General features: G+C 46.9%; 1 protein-coding gene across 9 annotated transcripts in view; it reads left to right on the forward strand.

The window, feature by feature from the left end:
• Window positions 1-26,750, forward strand: part of INPP4A (inositol polyphosphate-4-phosphatase type I A) — a 136,456-nt gene that overhangs the window by 61,976 nt on the left and 47,730 nt on the right. For 8 of the 9 annotated variants that reach the window (XM_087426189.1, XM_087426190.1, XM_087426191.1 and 5 more), the window contains exons 2-9: window positions 10,913-10,983; window positions 11,918-12,126; window positions 13,044-13,088; window positions 21,040-21,158; window positions 23,435-23,551; window positions 23,833-23,912; window positions 25,493-25,604; window positions 26,482-26,572. In XM_087426189.1, the coding sequence (XP_087282315.1) occupies window positions 12,021-12,126; window positions 13,044-13,088; window positions 21,040-21,158; window positions 23,435-23,551; window positions 23,833-23,912; window positions 25,493-25,604; window positions 26,482-26,572 (670 nt within the window). In that variant the 5' untranslated portion in view covers window positions 10,913-10,983; window positions 11,918-12,020. Of the gene's footprint in view, window positions 1-6,416; window positions 6,588-10,912; window positions 10,984-11,917; window positions 12,127-13,043; window positions 13,089-21,039; window positions 21,159-23,434; window positions 23,552-23,832; window positions 23,913-25,492; window positions 25,605-26,481; window positions 26,573-26,750 lie in introns of those variants that run through there. The other variant, XM_087426186.1, reaches the window with a different exon arrangement.

A 26,750-nucleotide genomic window follows, 5' to 3' on the forward strand; every position in this document is an offset into this window, starting at 1 on the left:
GGAGAGTTCAAAGTTGGGGCCTGTTGGCTACCTTGACACCACCCTGTGCACAGGTTCATTTGCAGGGAGAGGGGAGAATGATATGGGTGAGCAGAGGGGAGCTGAGAAGAGTTGTCTGTGCTGCTGACATTGAGGGCCATGGGCCAGCTCAGCCATGTTCCTGCTCAAGTTTTGTAAGTCAGCCCAGAATCCTCATGACAAACATACCTTTCTGCTTAAACTCATCTGAATTGGGCTTTCCAACCTGCGGTGCAAGTGACCTGGCTGTCAAGTATGGTGTTTTGGCCTGGATAGCAGGAGTACCCAGAACCTGCCCTCACCGTGACAGCCTTGTCACTGAACCGCCAAGGTCTGGGATGATGGGGTGAATAGAAGCACTGTCAGAGCAAGGCACAGAGGGAGTTGCTGTAGGTAGGGTGTGAGCCACCGCCCCTGGGAGGGCACCCCGCTCTTTGCACTGTGAGCCTGAGGAGGCTTGAGCAGCTGTGGCCATACCTACACTCCATTCCCTTATCTAAAAGGACAGACCCCTCCCACAGAGAGGAGAGGAGAGAAGCAGAGTCTGGGGCGGTATCTGCCCTGGTGGCTGGAGGAGGGCAGGGCCCAGCTCCCAGGTGGCCAGCTCTGGGTTGGGGGAGGTAGAAGCAGGCACCAGGCCAGGCCTTACAGCCTTGGGTTTGGGTGGGAAAAGAAAAGGGAAGTGAAAGAGCAGTCTCAGGCAATGAGTGGGGCACACCCAGCCCAGTGTAGGGCTTAGCGCCCCCACCCAGGCCTGGAGGAGACAGTTCTCTGCTAGATGCACCTCCTGGAACCAAGCTTTGCGTAAGTCCCCTGGGAGTGGAGGGCATCTGGGCCGGCGATGACACCTTTCTTCATTAGCTGGGGGGGCCTTTACGGAGCCCCACTCGGACATAAGCTGACCCACAGGTCACAGGGAAGCAATTGTCCTCGATCTCTGGCTCTTGGTCCTTTGGGAACTGCATGTCTTCGTTGACAGTGGGAGTTGATAGATACTGGATGGTTTCCTCAGTCGTTTTACACACCTATTTGGAAATTTCTGTGGCACTCCTGAGAGGCTACCTGGCCAACATACAGGCGAACTTTCAGTTTATTATGTGAGGGTTTCGAGTGGCCGAATTGACAGTGGAGCAAGACCTGAGACTTGTCAGCGTCATGGAGATTTCTAGGAGAGAGAATGACACGGGTGTGCATTGTCTCAGTACCAACAGGCAGCTCTTATGATGGACTGTAGTGCTCAATGCAGTGTTTCCATTTCTTTCTTTCTTTGTGGTGTTCTGGGAAACTTATGTCGTAATCAAATGACAAATGAAGCCTGGTGCGTGGTAGTGAGAGGAGTAATGTATAAGAACACTGGGTTGATTCACCCCAAGAAGGAGCCTCCAGAAACCCTGGTTCCAGTGCCTGGGGCGCCCCTGCTGGGAAGGAGGGAATAGCAGGCCAGCCTCACATAACAGAAGATTTCAGAAGAGGTTTCACCAGCACCAGTGTGGCCCTCAGATTGTTCACTGTTCATGTTTTTATTACATTTGTTGTGATGCATTTCTTGACTAGGCCTGGCTGTTCATCTTTGTATCTCTAAGGCCTGGTCCATGAGAGACCCTCACTGTTGTTGAAGAGACTGTCAGTTTATAGAGAAGAAACAGCATGAGGTATAGAAGCAAGAAAGTGCAGGTGCTTAAGAAAAGTGGCTGAAGTGTGTGGGAGGGCTTGTTATAGCAGAGGCGGCCAGAGGACCCCCACCGACCTGCAGCTGCTGCTGGCCCTTCCCTCACATTGCATTTGCTTGTTATTAACACGTCTCTCTCCTCTCCCGGATGTGAGCACCCAGACCTAGTGTTGGCACCCATGTTGCTCAGCACACACACTTTTTTTTTTTTTGCTGATGAAGGTTGGCCCTGAGCTAACATCTGTGCCCATCTTCCTCTATTCTGTATGTGGGACGCTGCCACAGCATGGCTTGATAAGCAGTGTGTAGGTCCACGGGCGGGATCCAAACCCGCGAACCGCTGGCCACCAAAGCGGAGCGTGTGAATTTAACCACTATGCCACCAGGCCGGCCCCCAGCACAAACACTTTTAAGCACTCTTTTCATGGTGACGTATTTTCAAACTAGTTCCTACAGAACATCCCCTGAAGGTTCATGGTTTGTAGGTGAGCCACAAGGGGCTGAGCTGCAGTTTTAAACTGGGCTGTCCTGAAGACCTCCTGGAGAAGCTGGTTTTTAGCAAGGAGGTGAGGGGGCTGCCCTCCGTTGTCCTCAGAGGAGGAGCAGCCTCACAGAGGAGGGTCAACCAGGAGGCCTGAGCAGCAAGGAGGCCAGGGTGGGGGCCAGATGAAGACACTGATGGAAGGGTTCATGGGTCTCGCCAGTGCAGTGTTGAGACAGACGGTGGGCTGCAGAGGGATTGATCGGAAGCTGGGGCAGTGGGGCAGGGGTGCTGAGGCAGGTTGAAGTCTGGATCTATGGGGAAGATAGAGCCGACAGAACTGCTGATGGATTGGGTGTGGGAGGAAGAGGAATCTAGGAGCCTGTGCTGATTTTGTTTCTTGGCTGGAGCAAATGGAAGGATGGAGCTGCTGTTGACTGAGATAGGAATACCAAGGGGCTGTAGGGGGAGCTGGAACAATCTGGGCTTGTCCTGTTCAGAGGCATTCGCCCCTGCCCATCGTTTAGAGGAATATCCACAGGCCCACCCAAGGTGACCGACTCCTCCATTGGAGTCAGAGATGCGTGTTTGAATCTGGGTTAAGGCATTATGTTATATCAGCTACCAAATTCATTAAACTGATGAGGCAGGTTAGTTAATTAAATTGGGTGAACTCATTGCCACTGCTACCTGTTCAGTGTCACCAGCAGAAAACAGGGCTTGGGGAAGTGGGAAGCAGGAGGTAAAAGATTGAATGTCTCCTGCTGCGTACAGGCCCAGTGGGGCCCTGGGTTGGGTTGTTGGGTTGTTTGTGTCTGCAGGTGAGAATATACACCAGCTGCAGCACGTCTTGTTTTCCTGTGCTTGGCTCTCTAAGGCACATTCGTTTCCTGCATTTAAATACTCACAGCACTGGACCGACGCTTTGCACTGGACCGACGCTTTGTAGCATGCTCATGTGTTTGGCGGTGTTCTGAGCTGGAGCTTTACTCACAGTGAACTTCTCTCTCCTGGCCCGAGGCCCGGTGCAGGTGCAGGGAGCAGGAAGTAGGAGAGAGCAGGGTCCCCGGCTCCGAAGGGGTGGGAGGAAGCGGGCCTCCCTACAGCCTTTCTCCAGCCCAGGAGGAATGTCGTGTCCCCTCTCAAGAACAGGATCCTAATGGACCTCCGGCCCTAAGGCATAGAGCAGTCACCCCTCTTCTCTAGGGGGCTGGGGCAGTGTCTCCTTCTACACTCGCCTCTCTGATTGGGGGGCGGTGGATTCCTTCTAGCAGCAGGCGTATCCTCATTTTACAGTTGAGGGAACCAAGGCCTGTGAAGGTGACATGGCTCCCAGTGGCTGACCAGGTCTGACACCAGTGCCCAGGCTCCACCACCAAGCCACAGCGCCTCCAGGAATGGTGCTCTGTTCACCTGTTCTTTCCCAACAGCAGCCTGTAGGCCTAACTTTTTGGTTTAGAAAATACGATCGTTATGAACTGAAGCACAAGCAAAGAGCCATGGCCCTGGGTGAAGAGTTCTGCTTGAGAAGTTCAGGAAAGCTGGAAAGTTGGGTAAAAATGTAAATAGTCTCATCTGGAGGGAAGGGCCTTCCAGGCTCACAGAAGGCCCCAGAAAAGTGCAGTGCGGGACTAGATGCATAGGGGGTTATGAAAAGCCAAGGAGAGAAACTCACGTGTCTGACGTCTCTGTGCGCCAGGCTCTGTGTGGGTGTTGTACATGTTTCTTTACGTGTGTGCTTGCTGTTTAGTGCATCCCAGTGAGTAGGTGTTGTTATTCCTGTTTTACAGATTGTGAAACTGAGGCAGAGAGAAGCTCAGTAGCTCTTGCACAGTCACTTGTAGAGGAGGAGGGATCTGAGTGACATTAACTGAGCACGTGCTTGCATTCATGAGCCCAGCTCTGGGCCTCTGCAGGTTGATCCCAAGGGTTCAGGTCTCAGAAGGGCAGGTGTTGAGAGCCCTCTGCGGACCGGAGTGTCCGGGGCCTGGTGGGCTTGGGGCCAGAGCGCAGGAGGGCGTTCTTCCTCTGAGGACAACTGAGGGCAGCCCCCTCACCTCCTTCCTAAAAACCAGCTTCCTAGAGGCCCTCCACCCTTGTCTCTGTTCCTGGGGCGTCTGGCATTTCCTGCCCAGGTAATACCTGAGCCTTTGAGACAGGCAGCATTCCTTGCTTTTTATGGTAAGGAGACATATTTGACTTTGTTTGAAAGAGTAAGATCTTTGTTAGGCAGTTGACTTGTTTGAAACAGAAAAAAATGAAAGATCTGCTTGCTTCCACTATTCTCATGCATTTGGGGAGGGGTGCAAAGTGGTGGAGCATCCAACGAGTGAAGAAGTCCCCAAAGTGGGCAAGTTAAAATAAAGGAAGGCCTAACTCCTCCTGCCTCCCAGAACCTGTCCCTTTTCTCTGCTTTTAGTGACTCATACCCACCCCATAACCCTTCTCTGCTTTACATCAGATGGCGATTTCCTTCATTAACGTTCTTTTCTTTAACTTTTCTCAGCAGCCTTCTCGAGTTTGTCTTAAGGAAGAATGAATTTCAGTGTTTCCTCACCCCAGTAGCACACTCCTCTGTCCACAACGATTCTGTCATTTTCTTTGCATCGAAACTTGATTCATAGCATTTAAATTTTTGAGTTGTCATGTAGAGGCACACATTCATTCATTCATTCATGTCAAATAGAAGCCAGAGGAATTTTCTGCCATTGGCTGTTGTTCTGGAATATTCAGAAGCCAGGCCTTCCTGGTCGTTGCCCATGTGCCGAATCTTCTTTGCTGGTGACCGATCTGGGGAGATGCTGGGAGCAGATTATGAAATGTTTTGATGTTGGGTGTGCTGAGCCTTCACACAATCAGTTCTGCCTTTTCCCTGGAGTGGAGCTGCCGGTTTGCTGGTCACCCTTGCCCTTGGACATTCTGGAGACACTGTTTCTGCTCCTCTGGAGACACTTGCCCATCCGTGTTACCACAGCTGCCTGGCTTTGACCCAGTTCTCATCATCGGCTGCTTTACCCCACCCGGCTTGTGCCCATCCCCAAGTTTGTGCCTGTGTCATGGAGTTTTGCACCCATGCTGTTGTCATTCTCTTATTTGCTAGGCTTCAAGGAATTGGTGGCCCTGAATCCCAGAGGGTCCCAAAGCCCCTATGGGGTATAGACCAGGTCTGGGGGGAGACCTGGGTAGCCTCAATTCTCAGCTGGCTCCAGGGGACCCGTGGGAACAGAGGCTGATCTTGGGTGCCCTGTGGTAGAGATGGATCTCTTTCTCTCTTAGTTGGATTCTCAGCTGTAGGGTCACCTCACAGAACCTGCTTTCCTGACATTAAGGCCAGCTTCCACCAAGGTGTGTCCAGGGTGGTGAGGTCCAGGCCTAGCCGGGGGATATTAGGGGTGGAGGAGAGGCAGGAAATATCACGGTGACCTGAGTTTGACCTGGAGTTAGAGAGCGGGCAAAAGATTCGTCATGTTGACTCCCTGCTAAAGTGGAGTTTTTGCTTCTCTGTGCTCTTCCCATCTCCTGGAGCCCGGTGGTAGTCTGCCTGCCACCTGTGGGCTCCTTTCTCATGAGCTAGACATACCTCATTCAGAGAACAAAGCATCATTCTTTCTTTCTTTTTTTTTTTTTTTGTGAGGAAGATCAGCCCTGAGCTAACATCCTTGTGAATCCTCCTCTTTTTGCTGAGGAAGACCGGCTCTGAGCTAACATCCATTGCCAATCCTCCTCCTTTTTTTTTTTCCCCCAAAGCCCCAGTAGATAGTTGTATGTCATAGTTGCACATCCTTCTAGTTGCTGTATGTGGGACGCGGCCTCAGCATGGCCGGAGAAGCGGTGCGTCGGTGCGCACCCGGGATCCGAAACCAGGCCGCCAGTAGCGGAGCGCACGCACTTAACCGCTAAGCCACAGGGCCGGCCCAGCATCATTCTTTCTCAATCATTGTGCAGTAAGTTTTAACGGTGGTTATAATTTTTATTTTCATCATAACCATTTATTGAGTGCCTGGTGTGTGACTTTAGTCGAGGTAACTAATGTGAGTTGCTATAACAACCAACCCCCAAATCTCAGTGGCTTCACACAATGGAGATTTATTTCTTACTCACGTTAAGCTCCCTGTAGGTTGTATGTGGAGGAGGGGCAGGGAGCTGGGCTCTGCTCCACACAGTCTCAGGGACCCGGTTTCCTTCCATCTAGTACCTCCACCTTACCCTGGGGCCTTGAGTTATCCACTCAGTCTCCTGCACCCAGCCAGGAATCCAGGGAAGAGAGAGCGTTGGAGGATCCTGTGAGTGGTTTTACCATCCCCGTCTAAGCTGGTGTGCCTCTCTTCTGCACTCGGTCACACAGCTTCATCGAACTGGAAGGGGCTGGAGAGAGTAACCTGTCTGTGTGCCTGGGAAGAAGGACAAAGCCAGGCCCAGGTGAGCAAGCACAGTCAGCCACAGACGCTGACGGTTTGTCTGCTTAGTTGGTGTTGGTTGGACCGCCTGGTCTGCGTTTAGGCTGGAACGAGGCGCCCAGGAGGATATGGAAGAAGCAAGGAGTTTAAGTCTGGCATTCGCGAGACACGAGGTGCCCAGCTGGTCATCCCACGGTCACGCAAGGAAGTGCATTATCTTGAGGTACAGACTGGCTGGCCGCGTTTGGAAGCCTCTGAGGAAAGGCTGTTGGCTGCTGGGCTCTGTCTGCAGCAAAGGCTCCATGTGGGAAGGGGCGGCTGTCTCTCTTAGGTTATTGCTAGTAGAGATTTTTGGTGCCAGTGAGCACTGTGACGCCTCCTCGATCGGCGATTGTGGCTATCCTGGATTTGGGATTTTGAGAGAAAACTCTTCCTCTTTCTGACTCCTGAAATCACCTCCTCCTCAGGGGCTGTTGATTCACGCTCTGACTCACAAGCCTTTCATCTGACTTTCTCTCTTGTGCTGCCTGAGTTTGGAGAGTGGAGGCTCCGGGGAAGGTTTGCTCTTAGCCTGTTTGCTGCCCCCAATGACAGCCATAGGCTGGGGGTCTGGGGGGCAGGGAGAACAGCCCCAGTTGTGTTCAGGTTCTTTGCTTTGGGTTGATTCTGATAGTTCATCCTTTATCTCCATGTGACCTTGAGAAAGTCACCCTGTCTAGACTTCCACGACGTCATCTGTGCAACTCCTCTTTAAGATTATTTTCAGAAATACCCCAGTGTATAAGACAGACAAAAATGGAGCTCTGTGGTTAGTCCCCCCACCAACTCCAGCTCAGCAGCCCCTGAGAGGTTATTGAGTTGGAGTGGCCTCCAAAACCCCTTCCAGGCCTGAGATTCCTTGACCCGTGGAGGAGGAGAAAGGCAGACCTTTCCCAAGACTGGTTCCTTGAGAAGCTTCTGATGGTCATTACCAACCCTCACTAATCCCATGAACCCGTGTGAATGTAACATCCCTCTCCATCTTCCTTACACGTCCCTCTACCATAGTCTCCCCTGCCCCCACATGGGTGGAAGGGACATTTTTGGGTTTGCTGTCGATTTGATGACCTGTGTCCTCTTGTCAGATGAGGTCGAACCTCTCTCACAGGGTCAGGAGAGGAGGCAGTTAGTTTTATGATTTATTGCTTCCTTCTTTCTTCTTGCCCCTCAGGAAAAAATGTCAGTCCCCTAAACAACTCCCACATGCTCTCTGTCCTCTTTAAGTGTGGTTTTTCTTCCTGATGAGCTCTGGTCTTCAAATGGGAAAAGAGGGACCTTGGGAATATAAGAATCCTTGGCAGATTATCTTAAATTAATGAGACTAATAAGGAAAATCGAGTTCAGCTGTGCAAATTAGAGTTCTGTTCTGGGTCTTGATGACTTAAATTGCAGATCTTAATTAAATGCCCCCAAATAACCATGAAGTACCTTCTGCGGTCCTTTTGACCTAAAAGCTTCTCTGATCTGTGAACTACATCAAGTGTAAAATTAGTCTGTTGTTGTTCCCCTTTAAGCATTTCTATCCCCAGAATCTCGCCATACCTATAATACCAACCATGCCTTTAGGGGAGGGGGCAGATGGGAGGAGTGGGCAGGGACCCTGCAAGGGGAGGGGGGAGGGGGTACGGGAGGGAAGGGAGATTGGGAACCTCCCTTGGGCTGACGAGATGTCGGAGTACAGATGTTGCCCTCTGTTAGGAGGCCTCTCCGCTGTTCCGAGTGAAGTGGAGTGATTGCAACCTCTCTGCAAGCTGTGCAGGGCAGCCAGGCAGGGCGATGAAATACTGGAGATACACTGGGAAAAGGTGCAAGAGAGAAGAGCTCCTTCCTTGAGTTAATTCATACCCAGGGTGCCGCCTCTGCCTCTGGCCAGCATGGGGTGCACTTTCAGTGACATGAGAGGATGACAGTAAGCTAAGAAAGGAAACAGTTTCCCATGGTCATGCCCCCACACGTGGCCGTCGTCTTGATGTGGTGTCCTGCTGGCATTTTGCCTCTGTCATATCTTTTTAAATGGCTGTAACCAGAGCACGGGGAGAATATTGCGTTAAAAACACACATGATGCAGAACTGACATAGACGTTTTTTCATGCTGTGCGGTCTTTATTATAGTCATTAAAAAATTAAACTTTTCATTGAGGTATAAAAATCATTCATGTATGGCTTGATGAGTTTTCACACAGTAAATTCACTCCGGGAACCAGCACCCAGGTCAGGAGAGAGAACATTACCAGAGCCCCGCAAGCCTCGTCACGCCCTCCCCTGTCAGTCCTTGCCCCTCAAAGATACCACTGTCCTGACTTCTGACACCACAGACTCATTTGGCCTGTGCTTGACCGTCATAGATAGGCATGCAGACCTACACCACTCAGACCTACACCACTTGTCAAGCCATGCTGTGGCAATGACCCACACACAAAATAGAGGAGGATTGGCACAGATGTTAGCTCAGGAACCATCTTCCTTGGAAAAAAAAAGAAATGGAATTGCCTAGAAAATGCTCTCATGTGTCTGACTATTGCCCTTGATATTGTTTCAAAGGGTCACCTGTGTTGTTTTGTCCATTCTACTGTCGATGCACATTTGGATTGTTCCTAGTTTTTGACTTTTATGAATGTTACTGCTCTAAATGTTCTTTACACCTTTTTTTTGGTGAGCATAAGTATGCATTTCTGTTAGCACTTCCACTCTGAGTTATATACTAGGTCACAGGGTATGTATATGTTCAGCTTGAGTAGATCTGCCAGTTTTCCAGCGTGGCTGTACCATTTTACACTCCACTAGCAGTGTATCAGGGTTCCATTTATTCCACATCCTTGTCAACACTTGTATTGTCTGTCTTTTTCATTTTAGCTATTGTAGTGGGTGTGCAGAGGTATCTCATGGTTATAATTAGCATTTTCCTGATGGCTAATGAGGTTGAAGAACTTTTCATATGTTTATTGGCTTTGTTATAATCATTTTAATAGCTGTATAATAGTGTGTATTATAGCTGTTACAGACTGTACTTACCTGTAGCTGGGCATTTAGATTGGGTCCAGCGTTTGTCATTGTAAGTAATGCTACAGTAATCATCTTTGGACTGTTGGTGAGAATTTTGTTATTGTTTACAAATTTTGGTAAATAATGTCAAATTGCTTTCTGAAATGCTTATACCACTCTAAAATGCTATCAACAATATAGGAGAGCTCTAGGTCTGCCAACAAAGCGTATTCTCATTAGATGAGCAAACAAACCTCTTTTGGAAGGCTACTTTAGGTGAATATAGGTATATTTAGCATTTCTTTAATTATTATGAATGAGTTTGGTCACTTTTCCAGAATGTTCACCACATGTATTCCTCTTTTATGAATTCATACCTTTTGCCACTCGCATTGTTAGTGAGGGTTTTTTTGTTATTAATTTGTGCGAGGGTTACTGTAAAATAAGATATTAGTACTGCAAGTCCTTTCTTAGTCTTTCCCATTTTCCTTGCGTATTTTTGATTTCATGCCTTTCGATGTCAGCAAACTGATGAGTCTTCCCCTTGGTGACTTCTACTGTGAATGCCCAGCAAGGCCACTGCCCTCTCTACTGAGGTGCCCAGGCTAAAGGTTCCTGGGTGCCCCCAGTGGGAGGAGTAGGGGCACAGCCTGCAAAGGAAACTGTTTATCCTGTCATTTACACTACACCCCAAACCCCGACAGTTTCGATGCTCATGCGCTGGGCCCTGAGGTCTGCCCGACAGCCCCCAGCAGTGCTGGGACTGAGTTGGAGCCTGGGTGTTCTGCTCCACAGGAAGGTGCACGGTGCAGGCAGCAGCAGCTGCGGGGTGGGAGCCCAGTGGAGATTGCAAAGCCCACTCCCATTCTTGCACATTTGGTTCTCACTGCAGCCTCCTGAGATGGGTACAACTAGCCTCATCTTAGACACTAAAAAGCAGAACCTCAGAGGGGCCCAGCAGCTTGTCCCAGAGCCTGACGTTTGTAAGCGGGAAGACTGGCACTCAGATTCCTATCCCCTCATTTTCCCTAAACCACATCCTAGCTGCCCAGTAGGTTCTGTAGGGCTGGCCCAAATCCCCCTGGATCATCCCTGGAGGGGGGATAGGAATGTACACTTTCTATTCTCCTTCTTTTGGGTTTTGAGCAAAACCTTTGTTTTTGAGCCAGAAGGTTAGATTGGTACGTGGAGCTCAAAGGAACTTGTAGCAGCTCTTGGCTTCCCCGTGTTTCTAGGCATTGAAATTATGACTTATGCATTATAATATGCATTCTCAAGAACTTCATGTGTGACCAGCTGGTTAAGTTTATGATTTTCTATTTTTAGATGATGGATTTGGATGTGCTTCTATGAAGAAATGCCACGTGTCTCTGCTGGTCCAAGAGCAAACATGTCCAGTAAGTTGCTGGGTAAATTAACTCAAGGGCGGGAACACAGGCCCTTCAAGTCTAAAAGTGTTGACACACTTTGAGAAGACAGGTGTGTCTGGATATATGGAGAACTTTGAGAGGGGTGTTTTAATCCAGCCTATTGCTCAGTCTAATTCTCTTAACTTCTAAAGCTTGGTTCCTTCTAGAGTCAGTGGGAATTGTAGCGTATAGGGTTGGAAAAACGTGAAACTCACTTCTTGCTTCGTAGAGCAGAATGTGAGTTCTGTGCTGTGCCAGAGCGTCTGTCTGATTCAGCCTGCAGTGGCACTTTGCCCAGAGGACTTCCATACGCATAGCACAGCACTATCCACTTGGGTTAGGTAGATTATCACATACATGTTTTGTGGGAAGGAAAGCCCTAGACTGAGACACACGTGAAGTTTCCGTAGCTCCGGGAAGAAAGGGAGCAGGCTGGAGACGTTTGCCTTTGTCTCTCCAGCATTCTGCCATGCTGTTGAAGCTGGTGGGTGGCAACCCTCTTCATGCATCTTTCATCCCTCTAGCAGAGGTCATAGTGGATTGATTTAAAATTTTAAAGATTCTGTGAGACTTGCCAGTGGAAAAGCATAATAAAGCAATCTCCAAAGCCGTATTTTATGATTATATTTAAACCATCATTTAACATGGCATGACTTTGTTGAAGAGAACGTGATTTCTTTATGGGATCCCTTGGTCATACCGTGTTGGTGTGTGTGTGAGAGAGCTCTGGGGAGGGCAGAGGAAGAGGTGATTGGAAGGGGCCTCAATCATCAGACTCTCCACCCCTGGCCCCTCGCCTGCCAGAGGACCTTGGCTTCGCTGCCTCTTGCCTATGTTAGGTCAAGTGCTCTCTCCGTGAGAGCACAGTGTCTCTTGGTCGCCATCCCTGTGTTCCTTACCAGTGTTTGTTCCTATTTCTCAGGACTACTGCCACCTTAGGGCACTAGGGCTTGGCGACAGCACTTTCCGGGGAATCAGGCGTGGTCTGACCCAGGAACAGGAAGCACGTCATCACCAATGACATCATGACAGCAAGAGAGCACAGCCCTCGCCACAGTGCCAGGGCCCGTGCGATGCAGCGGGCTTCCACCATCGATGTGGCCGCCGACATGCTTGGCCTCTCTCTGGCAGGTGAGCCTCACAGGGCCTTCTCTGGGTTCTTGGTATGAGCTCACAGAGCGTGGGTCACACGCAGTGGCGGTGCTGCTGAGAGGACCACACCTGCCTCCTGGGGCACCTGGCAGACAGCCAGGATGAGCCCACTGTGACTGCCCCAGGCTGGAGGGGGCCCTGGTATGGCATCCTTCTGGTTGCATCGGAATGGGAAGGGAAAAGTCAGCCCTCTTCCTGGGAGCTGCTTCCACTGAAACCTGCCCACAGTTTTCCAGTTTGGGTGGGCACCTGCAGGGCTCATTTGCCAGTAGATGACGTGGGAATGTCCACGGTGCCTGTCTGGCAGGTGCCCAGGCTGTAATGAAAGCCTTGCCTGTTGTGGGTGTGCAGACCCCAGGAGGAGGGGGTTTGGTCTTGGGGTCCGAGACTGCTTAGGAGCCTCAAAAGAAAAGTATTTAGAAAATGAAGAAATCATCTCGTATAAGTTTTGGAGGGGGAAAAAAGTAGAGTGTTGGTTTTTTTACCCCAGTTTTATTGAGAAATAATGGATATACGTCACTGTATAAGTTGAAGGTGTACAGCATGATGGCTTGATTTAAGTGTATTGTGAAATGATTACCACAAATGTGTTGGGTTTTTGCATAAAATCTAAAAGGGAAAAGGGCCGGCCCCGTGGCTTAGCGGTTAAGTGCTCGCGCTCCGCTGCTGGCGGCCCGGGTTCGGATCCTGAGCGCGCACCAACGCACCGCTTCTCTGGCCATGCTGAGGCCGCGTCCCACATACAGCAACTAGAAGGATCTGCAGCTATGACATACAACTATCTACTGGGGCTTTGGGGGAAAAAATAAATAAATAAATAAAATTAAATAAATAAATAAATAAAAGGGAAAAATTTATCAAGGGTGATTTTTTTCTGTCATGTCTTTTTGATTCAGGAAATATGCAAGATCCAGATGAGCCCATTTTAGAATTCAGCTTAGGTAAGTGTCTTTTTAAATTTTTTTTTTTAAATATATGTTTCTTAAAAACAAAAACAAAAACACGACTGCTGTGGCAAGCGTTTGTCTCAGAGAACTTGCCGCTGCCCCTGCTGCTGCAGGAGATGAAGTGCCGAGGCAGGTGTGAACTTCCTGTGGGAGGGAGCCTCGGGGGCTGTGTGCCTGTGGGACTCTGTCTCCTCAGCATGTGCTCCCCCAGGCTGGCAGTGGTGGGGGGATGGGAGGTGAACCCACCCAGAACTGCAGGGGCAGCCTCCCTCCCCTCCTCCTACCTCTCTGGGAGAGGCAGGGAGGGGTGAGAAAACTGGGCTTAGGGCCAGCATGGTCAGCCCCTGGCCATGAGGCCCTGTGTGGGTGAGTTGAGCTCTCTAGCCCTCTGTTCCCCACACTGTAAACGATGTTGGTGACACCTGCATGCTCTCCCTCTCAGGGAGCATCAGACCAGAGAATGTACTAAAAACTGTAGTAGATGTGCCGGCTCCAGGAACAGGGAAGTGTGGCGTTACTGCGGCTTACCCAGGCGATCCGAGAGCAGGGTGGGGTCAGACACAGACGCTTCTCCAGAGCCCGACGCTGTCCGGTGTTCCTCTCCCCTTCCCTCATCCCCCGGGTGGTGGTCAGCATTGGTTGGTGGCCTGGCATCAGTGTCCAGGAGGTGGTGTGACATCTTTCATGTCACCTCCTGGGGAGTCAGGTGATCTGGAATCTAGTCCAGACTCTGCTGCAAACTAGCTGCATAGTCTTGAGCCTGCCACTTGACCTCGCTGGACCGGTTTCCTCATGTGCTGTGTGGGGGTTACCACTTGAGAGATGAAGAAGCTCATGGCGGTTAAAACAAAACCAAAGGACTTTGGCAAATTGCTAAGCCCATAAAAATGTAAGTGCATTATTATCAAGTTAATATTAAACTCTGATAAAGATTAAATGCTCCTAAATGAGTTCAGAGGGTTTCCCCAGCCCTGATTGATGGCTGGGTCTGGCAGTGGGCAGTGAGTACTGTGCCGTGTCCTGGGAAGGGGAGGTTGCAAGAGAAGAACCTTTAACCCTGCTGGGGCTCTCACACACCTGCGTGCCCCAGCCTAGAACTTTGTTGCTCTTTATAAACTATAATAAACCCAAGGACTTTCAGTTTCACAGCAGAAGAGAGAACATATTCCATCCCCATCCCCTTATCTTAACTCATCTCAGACATCAGGAAGAATGAGAGACAGAAACATAAACTGTACACTGAGACATGTTGGAACCCCCAGCATGTAACCTGGGAGGAGGGAGCAGATGGAGAGAAGCTTGGGCACACCTGTCTGTGGGGGTGGTGAAGCCAAGCAGAGGATTTGTCCCAAAGGCACTGGGGAGACCAGGAGACAAAAGCAGGGGCTTACTGGAAGGTTTGTATAAGGAAGAGTTTGGGTTCAGGTTCCCACCATACTCCCTTAGCTGTGCAGGGGCTGGAGGTTTATTCTCTCTAGAAACTTCAGAAGCAGACAGGCCCTGGGCCAGGGTGCATCAGCACAGAGGAGAGTGGAGTGAAGGGCCAGACAAAAACAGGATTGAGTTTAAGTCTGTTGAATAACAAGCTCCCACTCTCGCCCCCCCCAGGCTTCTTCCTCTCGTCCTAATTCTGCCAAGCTCATTCCTCCAGGCAGGAGGCTCTCTCTGGAGAAAGTAAGCCACCCACTGCCACTCCACCCAAAGAAACAAAGAGACACTGGCCTTCTGGAACCCAACCAGAAGCAGGCCAGCCAGCTACCCAGTCACTGTCCTGGAGCCCACCTAGCCCACCTATGCACACGCAACCTTCTAGTACCTCATTCTTAAAAAGGAATGGACGTTTATTTGTGCACACAAAGATTAGTACGTGCATGTTGATTGCAGCTTTATTCATGATAGCCAATGCTGGAAACAACCCACATGTCCATCAGCTGGAAAATAAACTGGTACATGCATACAGTGGAATACCACTCAGCAAGGAGAAGGAATGAACTAATAGACACAAACACGTGGATGAATCTCAAAAACATTATGCAGAGTGGAAGAAGCCATACACAAAAGGCTGTATATAGTATGATTCCATTTATGTGGAACTTAGGAAGACTAATTTATAATGACAGAAAACAGGTTAATGGTTGTCTGGGACTGAGGGTGAGGATTGACTGGAAAGAGGGCACAGGGAACCCTTAGGGGTGATGGAAACGTTCTATATGTTGACTGTGATGGTGGTTATATGGATGTATACGCTTATCAAAACTCATTGAACTCCACTTAAAATGGGTACATTTTATATATAAATTAGATACCTCAAAGTTGATTTAAAACAAAATGAAAGAATAGTCAAAGATCACTAGACCTTTGTGGAATGCCCACAACGTGAAAGAAAAAAACAGATAGAAAAAAATAGAACTTGGAAGAAACAGAGACATTGAGGAAAGTAGAAGAAAACATCAAAAAATTCTAATTTATATCCTCAAGAGAAGAGATGTATCCATAAACAATAACAGGATACTATAAAGAAAAAAGAACAATGAAGAACAAGGACAATCTTAGAAATGTAAAATGTGATAGACAAAATTTAAATTCTGTAAGGGTTGAAAGATATTCAAGGAGTTATCCCCAAAAGTGAAAACTGAAAAGCAAAATAGAAAATGGGAGAGAAATGGAAATGGAAAATTAGAGGCCAAATTCAGGAGGTCCAATATTTAGAAGAGAAAATGGAAAAGAATGTAAGGGAGGGAATTACCAAGAAATAATACAAGAACTCTCTCAGAACTGAAGGTGTTTCTAGGTTAAAAATGACCCAGCGTAATGAGTGAAAAAGATCCATAACAAGGCACACTATGATGAAATTTCAGAACACTGGGAGTAGAATGAAGATCCTAAAAACTTCAGGAGAGAAGAAAAAAAAATCGTGTCCAAGGATCAGGAGATAACACCAGCGTGGAGATTGTCAGCAGCATTGGAAACTTGAATTCAGTGGGACAACACCTGTAATATGGGTGGAAAATATTTTCAACCTAGAATTCTTTACTCAACCAGACTGTCAATCAAATGTGAGGATAGAAAGGAACTTGTCTCAGGTATACAGGGTTTCCAGTTTACTTCCCCCTCATCTCTTCTCTGAAAGTTAGTGCATGATGTGCTACACCCTAAAGAGGGAATAAATTGAGAAAAAGGAAAACCATAGGATCCAGGAAACAGGGTCCAACGTGGGAGAGAAGTGAAATAAATCCCATTTGGCCCATAATAATATTCACTTAGCTTTAATAATGCAAAATATGGATTTATCAACAACAAAAAATAAACTGAGTGAGTGTAGAGAGAAGATGAGAGTTGATATAATTGAATTAAAAATCCTCACTGTTATAATTGAAATCAGGATAGTTCTGAATCTGGCAAATCAGAAACAGTAATACAGTCACATTAATTAGATGCATGGAGGAAGAAATAGCTTAAAAAGGTGAGGGTGAATTTGACATTAAATGAATTTTATCACAATGAAAAAAAAGAGTGAGGAGCAGCAGCTGGATGATTGAATGGTCAAATATTTTGTTTTAAAATTAAAATTGATAAAAGTTTAACAAGTGCTCATTTTAAAACCTTTAATACAGAAGATGTTAGAGGAAAAGAAAACTCTATCACAGAGACATCATCATAGTTGGCATTTTGGTATAGATCCTTCCAGATTTTTTTTTACACCCATACAGTGCTATGCAGAAATTTTTAATGATTTTTGGTTGTGGAGATGATGGAATTATTTACAAAAATGCCATCCGAGAGTTCTTTTTTTCCCCAAAGCCCCAGTAGATAGTTGTACGTCATAGTTGCACATCCTTCTAGTTGCTGTATGTGGGATGCGGCCTCAGCATGGCCCGACAAGCGGTGCGTTGGTGCGCGCCCGGGATCTGAACCCGGGCCGCCAGCAGCGGAGCCCGTGCACTTAACCGCTAAGCCACGGGGCCGGCCCCCATGCTAGAGTTCTTAACATGGTTTTTGCATGTAGTAAAATATCACTGGCTTCTTTTCATTTTAATAAACATGGGATCTGCCTCATCATTTTGGATACCTACATAGAATCTGTTGTATGGCTGTGCCGTGTTTATTTTAACCAGTCTCCTATTGTTGGACATTTAGGTTTTTCCAGTTTGCCATTATAAACACCACCACAGTGAATATTCGTATATAGACCTTTCATACATTTTGCTGATTATTTCCTTCGGATAAAGTCTTGGATATAAACTTGCTGAGTCAAATGGTGTGCACTTGAAATATGTCTTTCTTACCAGTTTACCTGAACAGCATTTATTCAGCTGGGATTACAGATGATCTGGTTGCAGAGACAAGGCATACATATCAGAGATAAATGGTTTCTACGGAAATATGCCAAAAGAGTGATATAAGTGATAAACAGAAGACTATGTGGGCTGCTGAGAGAAAGCTTCATAGGAAGCTATAGAACTTGAGCTAGAAATTAAACAGTGAGTGAGATTTAGATAGGCTGGGTGGGGGACGAAGCCAGGAGAGAATGTCACTTATAGGAAGGTGTGTTCTGAAGGTGGCATTTTGCCTGTCAGCCCTTAAACTGATGTCAGTCTTCCCAGCCTTTGGCCACCTGTTCTATCTGTTACCACTTGAGCTTGAAAGACCCAGATAGTCCAACCTTGCCACACCTGATGAAAGGGCAAGTGAGAGAGACCAGACTATGTGTCACGTAAGGGTGTAGTTTAACGGAGGGAGAGCAAGTGGAACAGTCAAATCCTTGATTGCTGTTAGGCAGACATAGTAGGAGAAATAGAAGAGAACTTTAAAAAATAGTAGAACTGTAAAGCTTCTAGAAGAAAACGAAGGGTAACATAGAACCTCAGCGTACACAGATTTTTTGGACAGAATGCAAAAAGCACTAACTCTGTGTTTTAGTTTGCTCTTGCTGCCAACACAAATAACTGCAATTTTAGCACCTTTAAACAACACAAATTTGTTATCTTACAGTTCTCTTAGGTCAGGAATCCAGTGGGCTCAGCTGGATCTCTGCTTAGAGACTTACAACAATCAGAGTGTCAGCTGGGCTGCATTCCTTTCTGGGAACTCGAGGAGAGAATCTGTTTCCTCACTCGTTCTGGTTGTTGACAGAATTCAGTTCCTTGTGGTTTGAGGACTGAGGTCCCCATTTCTTTGCTAGTTAGCAGCTGAGGCTAGTTCTCAGCTTATAAAGACCGCTCACAGTCCTTGGCTTGTGGCCACCTTCCTTGGTCTTCAAATCCAGCAGTGGCAGGTGGAGTGCCTTTCATGCTTTGAACTTTTGCCTCTTCTTTGATGATCACATCTTTCTAACTCACCCTTCCACCTTCCTCTTCTGCTTTTAAGATCTCATGTGATTAGATTAAACCCACCCAGATAATCTGGAATAATCTCCCCATGTCCAGATCCATGACCTTAATCATATCTATAGGGTCGTTTTTGCCTCTAATGTAATATATGCACAGGTTCCAGGGATTAGGACATAGATTTTTTGGGGGGGTGGGGGACATTTTTCTGCCTACCACTTCCTAAAATTAAAAATGGGATAAATTGGACTTCATCAAACTAAAAAATTACTGTCCATCAAAAGATACCATTAAGAAAATGAATAGATAAACCACAGACTGGGAAAAAAAATATTCATAACACATACACCTGACAAAGGACAGATCCAGAATAAAATACTTACAAATCAACAATAAAAAAGTCGACAACCTGATTTTAAAATGAGCAAAAGATTTGAGCAGACTCTTGACAGCAGAAGTTATAAAAATGAACAGTAAACACATGGTGAAAAGATGCTTAACATCAGTCATCGTGGAAGTACAGATTAAAACACATCCATTAGAACAACTGAAATAAAGACTAACTCCACCAAATGTTGGTGGGGATGCAGAGCAACTGGAACTCATGTACATTGCTGGTGGGATTGTAAAATGATACAAATACTATAGAAAACTGTTAGCTTCTTACAAAGTTAAGCATATCCTCCACTATAACCTAGAAATTCCACTTTTAGGTGCTTATGCAAAAGAAATGAAAACATACGTTCACAAAAAGACATGAACAAGAATGTTTATGGCGCCTTTATTTACAGTGGTTCAAAACTAGGAAAAACTGAAATGTCCATTAACAGTAGAATGGATAAATAAATTTTGGTACATTCATACAATGGAATATAACTTATCAATTAAAAAAAGAATGAATTATCAATACATATAACAGTGTAGGTGAATCTCAAAAACATTCCATTTATATGAAATTCAAGAACAAACAAAAGTGATAGAAATCAGAAAGTGGTTGCAGAGGTCAGGGAATTGACTGTGAATTGCGAGGGGGAACTTTCTAGTTTGATGGAAAAAGTTCTCTGTCTTGTTTTGATGATGGTTACCTGGGTGTATATGATTGTCAAAACTCATTGGACTGAAAGCTTAAACTCTTTGTATTTTATTATAACCAATAAATAATGAAAATTCATAAATATACATGAGAAGGTACTACAAAGAGAGAATCCAAGATCCGAAATTAATTATCAGAAGTAAAAATCAATTTCTGAATTTTCAGTCACCAGTGAGCATTTTAAAAAATTGAATGAGAATGATGATGGCAGAAATGACAGAGTAAGGACCTCCAAAAATCCTTTCCTCCATAAAGGCAATGAGAACATTGGCAAAAGTGGTCAAAATCAGTTGTTTCAAAAGGCTGGAAATTAACCAAAGGCTTATAAGCACTCTGGAGAGTGTTTATTACCCACTCCGAAAAAGCTTCTTGTTTCTATTGGTATCGAACTTTGATTTACCATATATTTCATCAATTCCAAGATGTATATTTTTTCATGTTTTAATATCTTTAATCAGAAAGTGTTTTAAAATCAGCATATCACTGTCTAATGGCAGTGGATCTTTTTTTCTTTCACAGTGCATTTTACAACAGGTAGCATGTTAGAGTCAATGAAATTTGGTCATTTTTCCTATAGGTCACTTTTATGATAGAATTATCTGAGTCTTATAATCTGTTTCAAAATGCTTAATACAATAAATTTTCTTTTTTTTGTGTGTGAGGAAGATTCGCCCTGAGCTAACATCTGTTGCCAATCCTCTTTTTTTGCTTGAGGACGACTAGCCCTGAGCTAAAATCTGTGCCGGTCTTCCTCCACTTTGTATGTGGGTCGCCACCTCAGCGTGGCTGACAGGTGGTGTAGGTCCACGCCCGGGATCCGAATCCACGAATCCCGGGCCACCGAAGCGCAACGTGTCGAACTTAACCACTATGCCGTGGGGTCGGCTCTGTACGGTAAATTTTCCAACTGAAACAGTTCTACAGGGTACCTTTAGTTTTGAAAAGTAACATTTTTAGTAATCTTGCATTGGATATGAGTCTTATAAGGAGAATAAATGAGCAGTGACTTCCTTTTTTTTAAGAAAGCTTTGTTGACTTTGCCATAGAATTTTACCTTGCTTCCAGCCTGCATCCACACAGAGACCCATGGGGCACCACAAGCTTAGGGCTGGCCACTGCAGTTACAGGATACGGGCATGTGTAGCCGCGTCTTGATTCCCTAGGCTCTGTGGCTGCTTAGCTCAATTGGTTAGAAGTTCAATTAGTTATTAAGGTGAAACTTTATGGGTCAGACCCCGTATGAGCTTGTTGGCTTTGTGCTCCATTCCGTGAACATAGAAAGCCCCCTCTGGCCTTCTGCTGGCGGTTGCAACATTGCTGTCATAGGGGTGGGGGAAATGGGGCAGAGTAAGAAGAGGATGTTTCGTATTTAAAAAATCACCTCCCTGTGACAACTGACAGTGTGATCGTTTCATCCCTTTGAGTGTCATTTCCCTTTTTTGCTGTCTTTGGGTATGTTTGGAACAGAGAATTAACTAGAGCCTGATTTTAAAGGATTCATTTCTTTCCCATCTTAATTCTATAGCTTGCAGTGAGCTGCATACTCCATCGCTAGATCGAAAACCAAATAGTTTTGTAGCAGTGAGTGTAACCACCCCTCCTCAGGCATTCTGGACGAAGCACGCACAAACGGAGATCATTGAGGTGGGTGCTGCTGGCCCGCGTCCTCAGGGAGCCCCTGACAGGCTCTGGTGGTGGGGTAGCCCTGTGGGAGGGCTGTTCAGTTACCTTGGAGCTGCAGTGATAATTATGTGAGTTGTGTTGCTGTTTCTCCGTGGATTTTCGTACACTGGTATTTGTCATCACTCTTACTTATCTGGATGGCATTTATAGTTGCCATATCCTTTACAATTACTGATTATCTATTGGCTAGTTATTTTTGAAAAATGATCCTATAAGGTTGATTGCATTTTAAGAGGCAAGACCTAATACTTCCTTGTCACTTCCAATTGGCTGCTACTTTTAGAAAACTGCTCTCATTAATCAGAGTTTGGAGAGTGTTAACTATTAACTAGCCTTCTTACTGGGGCATACCCCTATTTTTATTGGTTTTTATCTTTATAGCCTTTTGAGTTGTGTGTTATATGTTTACTTTCTACATTAAGTTAAATGATATACATTCACTGAGGGAATTTTATAAAATCTCTTTAGATAATTGAGCACATTACGTAAGTTATGAAACTAAGTGTAGGAGTTCCTGGTGTGAGATTCTGCAGGATTCTATTTGTGATGTGAGCTTCTATGTGAATTAAGTGTCTCAAGCACACTTAGACTGCATTTCCTCCTCTTCCCCAGGTTTATATTTTGGAGGATAGACCATGCTTTTTCCATTCTCTTGGAAACTTATTTCTAAGTTCAAGCCAACAATTCTGTTTTCTGAGCTTTTGTTGAGCACTGCTTACACATGAAGCACAGTGCTGGGCACTGTGGATGATACAGAGACCCCTGGGGCCCAGTCCCTGCCCTCAAGAAGTTTACCATCTGTAGGTAGGGAGCAGAAGTGAGCGTGGCTCCGTCTCTACACAGCAGAGTGTGGAAAGTGTCAGAGAGATGAGGACAGCACCAGGAAGACGGGGTCCCATCCAGCTCTGAGGCTCAGAGGAGGCTTCCTATAGCGGGGCTTAGTGAAATTCTGGCTTAAAAGGTCTGAGGTGGGGTCCAAGACTCTGCATTTGCACAAGCTCCCAGATGATGCCCAGTCTGGGGACCACATGTGAAGAGCATGCCAGAGTTCTGTGGTAGCTATGCAAAGGCATGGCGATAGGAAAGCATCGTGTGTATTTGGAGAATAACGTTACCCTGTTCCATGAGTGCAAAAGAGGCACAAGTGGGAGAGCAAGGGAGGGAAGCCTTGAACATCAGATGAGGAGTTTGTAGTGGCCAGTGCTGGCTTTTCTGTGGGGGAGTCACCTGTCTGGCTGTGTTTCAGAGAGGTCCTAACTTGGATAGTCAGGCAGTCTTTTGAGGGAGTGATGTAGGACCTGGCTGGCAGTGGGAAGGAGTGGAGTGTATGTGGGAGAGGCTCTGGAGGTGGCTTTTGCCGGAGGAGTTCATCCTCACTGGGGGGTGAGAGCCACTGAGAGGAGGGCACCAGGGCAGACGCCCAGGTTTGTAGCCTCCTGGGAAAGAAAGTCATAAAGGGCCTTAACCAAGGGTGGATGGAGGGAGAGGTTGGGTGGGGCTGTGGTCCCAGCAGTCCACCCAGTGGGTGCTGAGAGACTGGATTTGGAGCTACAGAGGGAACGTAGCCAGAGGCATGGACCCCACAGCAGGAACAGACAGGAACTGTTAACCGTTTGGCTGAGAAAGTTAACCACTGCCTGAGAAAGAGCATATGATATTATAGGCCTCTATAGGAGGGTGAGGCTAAGCTGCCAGGAAATAGCCACCTAGGATCTAGAAATTAGCAACTAGTCCTCAGAAAAGGAGAGCCTTAAAAGAGTCAGGCCGTAATTATTCCAAACCCAGGATACTGGAAATAAGAAATGACTTAAGCCATTCATTTCCTCTTTCATTTGCCTGTTTATACATCTTAAAGGAACAACCCAAAGTAGAAGGTCCAAATACATGACTCTTCTAAAGTTGTAAGACTAAGAATATATGTGGACATTCAACTCATTTTAGTTTTATAAAATCCTTCCTACTGAATGAGAAACCCTTAGAATGAGCCCTTGGGCACAGCTTGTGCATTTGTTGCATTTGTTGTATCTGGGTCTAGAACGGTCTGTGTCAGACTGCTTTGTTGTTTTTGGAAAGCAGTTGTTGGGTTGTGTGCATCCATTTAAGCTGTCATTAGTGTTTGTGTTGATCCTAGTTTACGAGAATGTTAATTTATCATTCTGAAAATGTTGATGTATTTCAAAAGCAATTACATTAAAAAATCCAACTCTGTATTCTGATTATTTTCTTTTCTATTCTAGGGAACCAACAATCCTATATTTCTAAGCAGTATTGCCTTCTTTCAAGACTCTCTTATCAATCAGATGACCCAAATCAAACTCTCTGTGTATGATGTCAAAGATAGATCTCAGGGAACAGTTAAGTAACGTGGTTTGGGGGATTTTCTTACCTTTTTTTTTAAGTTCTGTGATCATTTGAAAGAGAGGAGAGCACAAGATTGACTTCACTACTGGCTCACAAATTAACAAATGTCCAAACATATTTGTCTTTGGGAATTTCTTACTGAGCATCTCTATTGGGCTCCTGAGATGAGGGTCAGATATGTTGAGGAAACCAGCCGGACTCCCCTGGGGCCTGGTAATTGGAGCAGAGGCAAAGCAAGCACACTAATGCTGTCTCTCTCCCCCTTCTTCCTCAGATGTATTTACTGGGCTCTGGAACCTTCGTTGTCAAGGATCTGCTCCAGGACAGGCATCATAGATTGCATTTAACACTAAGGTTGGTATTTAATTTTGTTCCTTTGGAAGGGTATGGAATGAAGAGGTTCAGGGACAGGTGGGGAAAGGCTCTATTTCCTATACTGAGAGAGCACCCTGCCCCTCCCAGAGGCCAGTCTAAGAGGGGAGGTGCTTGTCCATTGAGGCAAGATAAAAAAGTCAGCCTATCAGAGGGCCTGATGGAAATGTGGGGCGTCTGTGGGAAATATGAGCACATTCTACTCAGACCTAAAGGAAAACCTAGATACGTATCTAATAAGACAAAATATATTTGTGTATTATCTGTCCCCTCCCCAATAGAATGTAATCTCCCGGAGAGCAGGGATTTTTGTCTGTTTTGCTTCATGGCTGTATCCCAAGCACCTAGAACAGTGCCTAGTGCTCAATAAATATTTGTGGAAAGAAGAGAGGGAGACCCCCTGGCCCCCACTGTGTTCCTGGAAGGAAGATGAAAGATGTCAAGATGTCAATCCTTCCCAGATTCATTTTAGAGGCAGTTCCCACCCAAACCCTGATGTGGCATTCTTTTTTTCAAAATAATGTAAACATTGGAAAAATAGTCCAAAATAGCAAAGAAAATTTTGACAGAGATGATGAATTCCCTGCTAGAGAGTGTGACATTCTGAAGCTGCGGTGATGCAGCGTTGTGGACGTTGGACGGATGAGCCCCGCAGCCGTCCTTTGTGTGTGAGCCTGACTCGGCATGAAGGAGGAGTCTGGGGAAATGAGGGGTCTCGTTGGGGCAGGGCTGTCAGAGGACAATGCATAGGGGCAGCACGTGCCACAAGTAACTCCAGTTGGACTGGAGTTAACTGTAAGAAATGGATGTCATCCTGTTTAGAAGGATCTGGAGATGACTGTTGAACAGATAGCCCTGGAAGGACTTTTCCAGGCATGAGAACAATGCAAGTCACAAAGGAAATGGTCAGTAGATGTGACCCCTTAAAAATTGAGAAGCTGGCTAAGTCAGACATCTTAAATAAAAAGCCTGAGGTTCACGGTGTCCCTGGGGCTTCCCTGGATGAATTAGATGGGCCTGGGCAGCTGGCAGCCACCCCGAGGGGTGTCGGGTGAAGCTGACCGGGGCTAGAGTGCATCAGCTATATTGTGTCAGGATTCAGAGGTGTCGGGAAACCCTGGTGACCTCTGCTTATTTGGGGTCCAGGCCTAGGCCTTGAGGCTCATCAAAGCTTGAGAGGGGGATGGGAAGGAGCAGAGAGGGGTCCAATGCCAGAAGAAGGTGCCCTCCAGTTGTCATTCCCCCTCACTCTCTGGGGCAGGGGTCAGCCCAGGGGCTGAGGGACGCCTCCCAAGCAAGCGTCGGCCCCTCCACTCTGACTCCACCAGGCACGCCACACTTCTCTGTGGTGGTTTGTCCCTTCTCCAGTGCAGTCCTCCCCTGTGCCCCATGGTTTCCTTGTGTGCCTGCCCGGAGCCTGTGAATGCTGGCTGACCGACCAGCTGGCCGGATCGTGGTGCCCTCAGGATCACTTGGGGAGCCGGGACGGCTGAGCTTCGCATTTAAGCAGAACATGAAGTGCAGTCACGTCACCACTCACTAAAGCACGTTGCTTGTTGCAGGTCTGCAGAGAGTGACCGCGTGGGTAACATCACCGTGATCGGCTGGCAGATGGAGGAGAAGTCGGACCAGCGGCCCCCCGTGACCCGGTCTCTGGACACCGTCAATGGGAGGGTGAGCATGCCACCTTCCTCCTCCGCATTAGAGTTAGAGGACCTGTCCACGTGGACTTGGCCTCTGTGCTCAGGGAAGGGAAGGGAAGGCCAGGGCTGCTGCTTGATGCTGCCTCGCAGGACATGCCTTCTTCCAGGCACTTCTGAAAGTAGTGAGAAGGGGGCTCCTCAGAGAACAGGCTCCTCTGCTCCGGCCATGCTGGCCACCTCCAGAGAGCGGGCGGAGCGAATGGGCAGGAGCCTGGCCAGAGGCGCTGCAGTCAGGCGGGTAGGGAGGTGGCTTGTGGGGGTGTGGAATGAGACCAGAGTATCTGTGATGTTTTGTTAGTATGTTCCTCTCCCAGACAACATGTGCCCCCCACTCACCTTATGCACTCTCCGTGCCCGCACACCGCCTTCTTCTCACACCCCATCTCCTCCTCTCCATCTCCTTCACTCTCTCTCCCACACCCTCTCTCACACGGATACTCCATGCTCTAAAACTAGAATTCTAATTTAAGAACCCAAACACTGGTAAGTAGTCATTGTAAAATACAGAGTTATCTCATTTCACCCAAAATAAGCCCAGAATGTCAGCTCTGGAAATACTTCTGGGCACCATCTATTCCCTCCCTTTCATTTTACACATCAGAATCCTGAAACACAAGGTGAAGTGGCTTTGTCAAAAGACATGCATTTCTAGAAAGTTGTGTGTGCGTGGAATATGTTCTATATACTGGGAGGTGGATTAGTTTGTCTGTGGCTTGGGTGGAGTATTCATTGTAGAGTTAATGGTGGATGGTAATTTGAAGCATTCTTTTATGGTGTCCCCAGGCCACCATTTCTCTTGAGTGCTCTGGTCTCACAGGTTTCTTGTGCCTCTCTGTACGTGTTATTAGATGGTTCTGCCCGTTGATGAGAGCTTGACCGAGGCCTTGGGAATCCGATCCAAATATGCTTCATTGCGAAAAGACACTTTACTGAAATCGGGTAAACAGCTTCCTCCGTTGGTACTCTTGCCACTCTTGTGAGTGTCTGCTCGGGCCATGGTCACCCTTTCCTCCCCATCTGCTCTGATTGTCACCTCCCTGTTGTACATGGAGGAGTCGTTCTTTTTGCCAGCATATGGAGAGTTAGTAGTACTGTGAGGAAGGGCTTCTCCTTTGTT

Source organism: Ceratotherium simum, chromosome 40 (genome assembly GCF_057802395.1).
Source record: "Ceratotherium simum simum isolate JZ-2026a chromosome 40, ASM5780239v1, whole genome shotgun sequence".
In the NCBI taxonomy this organism is placed as follows: Eukaryota; Metazoa; Chordata; class Mammalia; order Perissodactyla; family Rhinocerotidae; genus Ceratotherium; species Ceratotherium simum.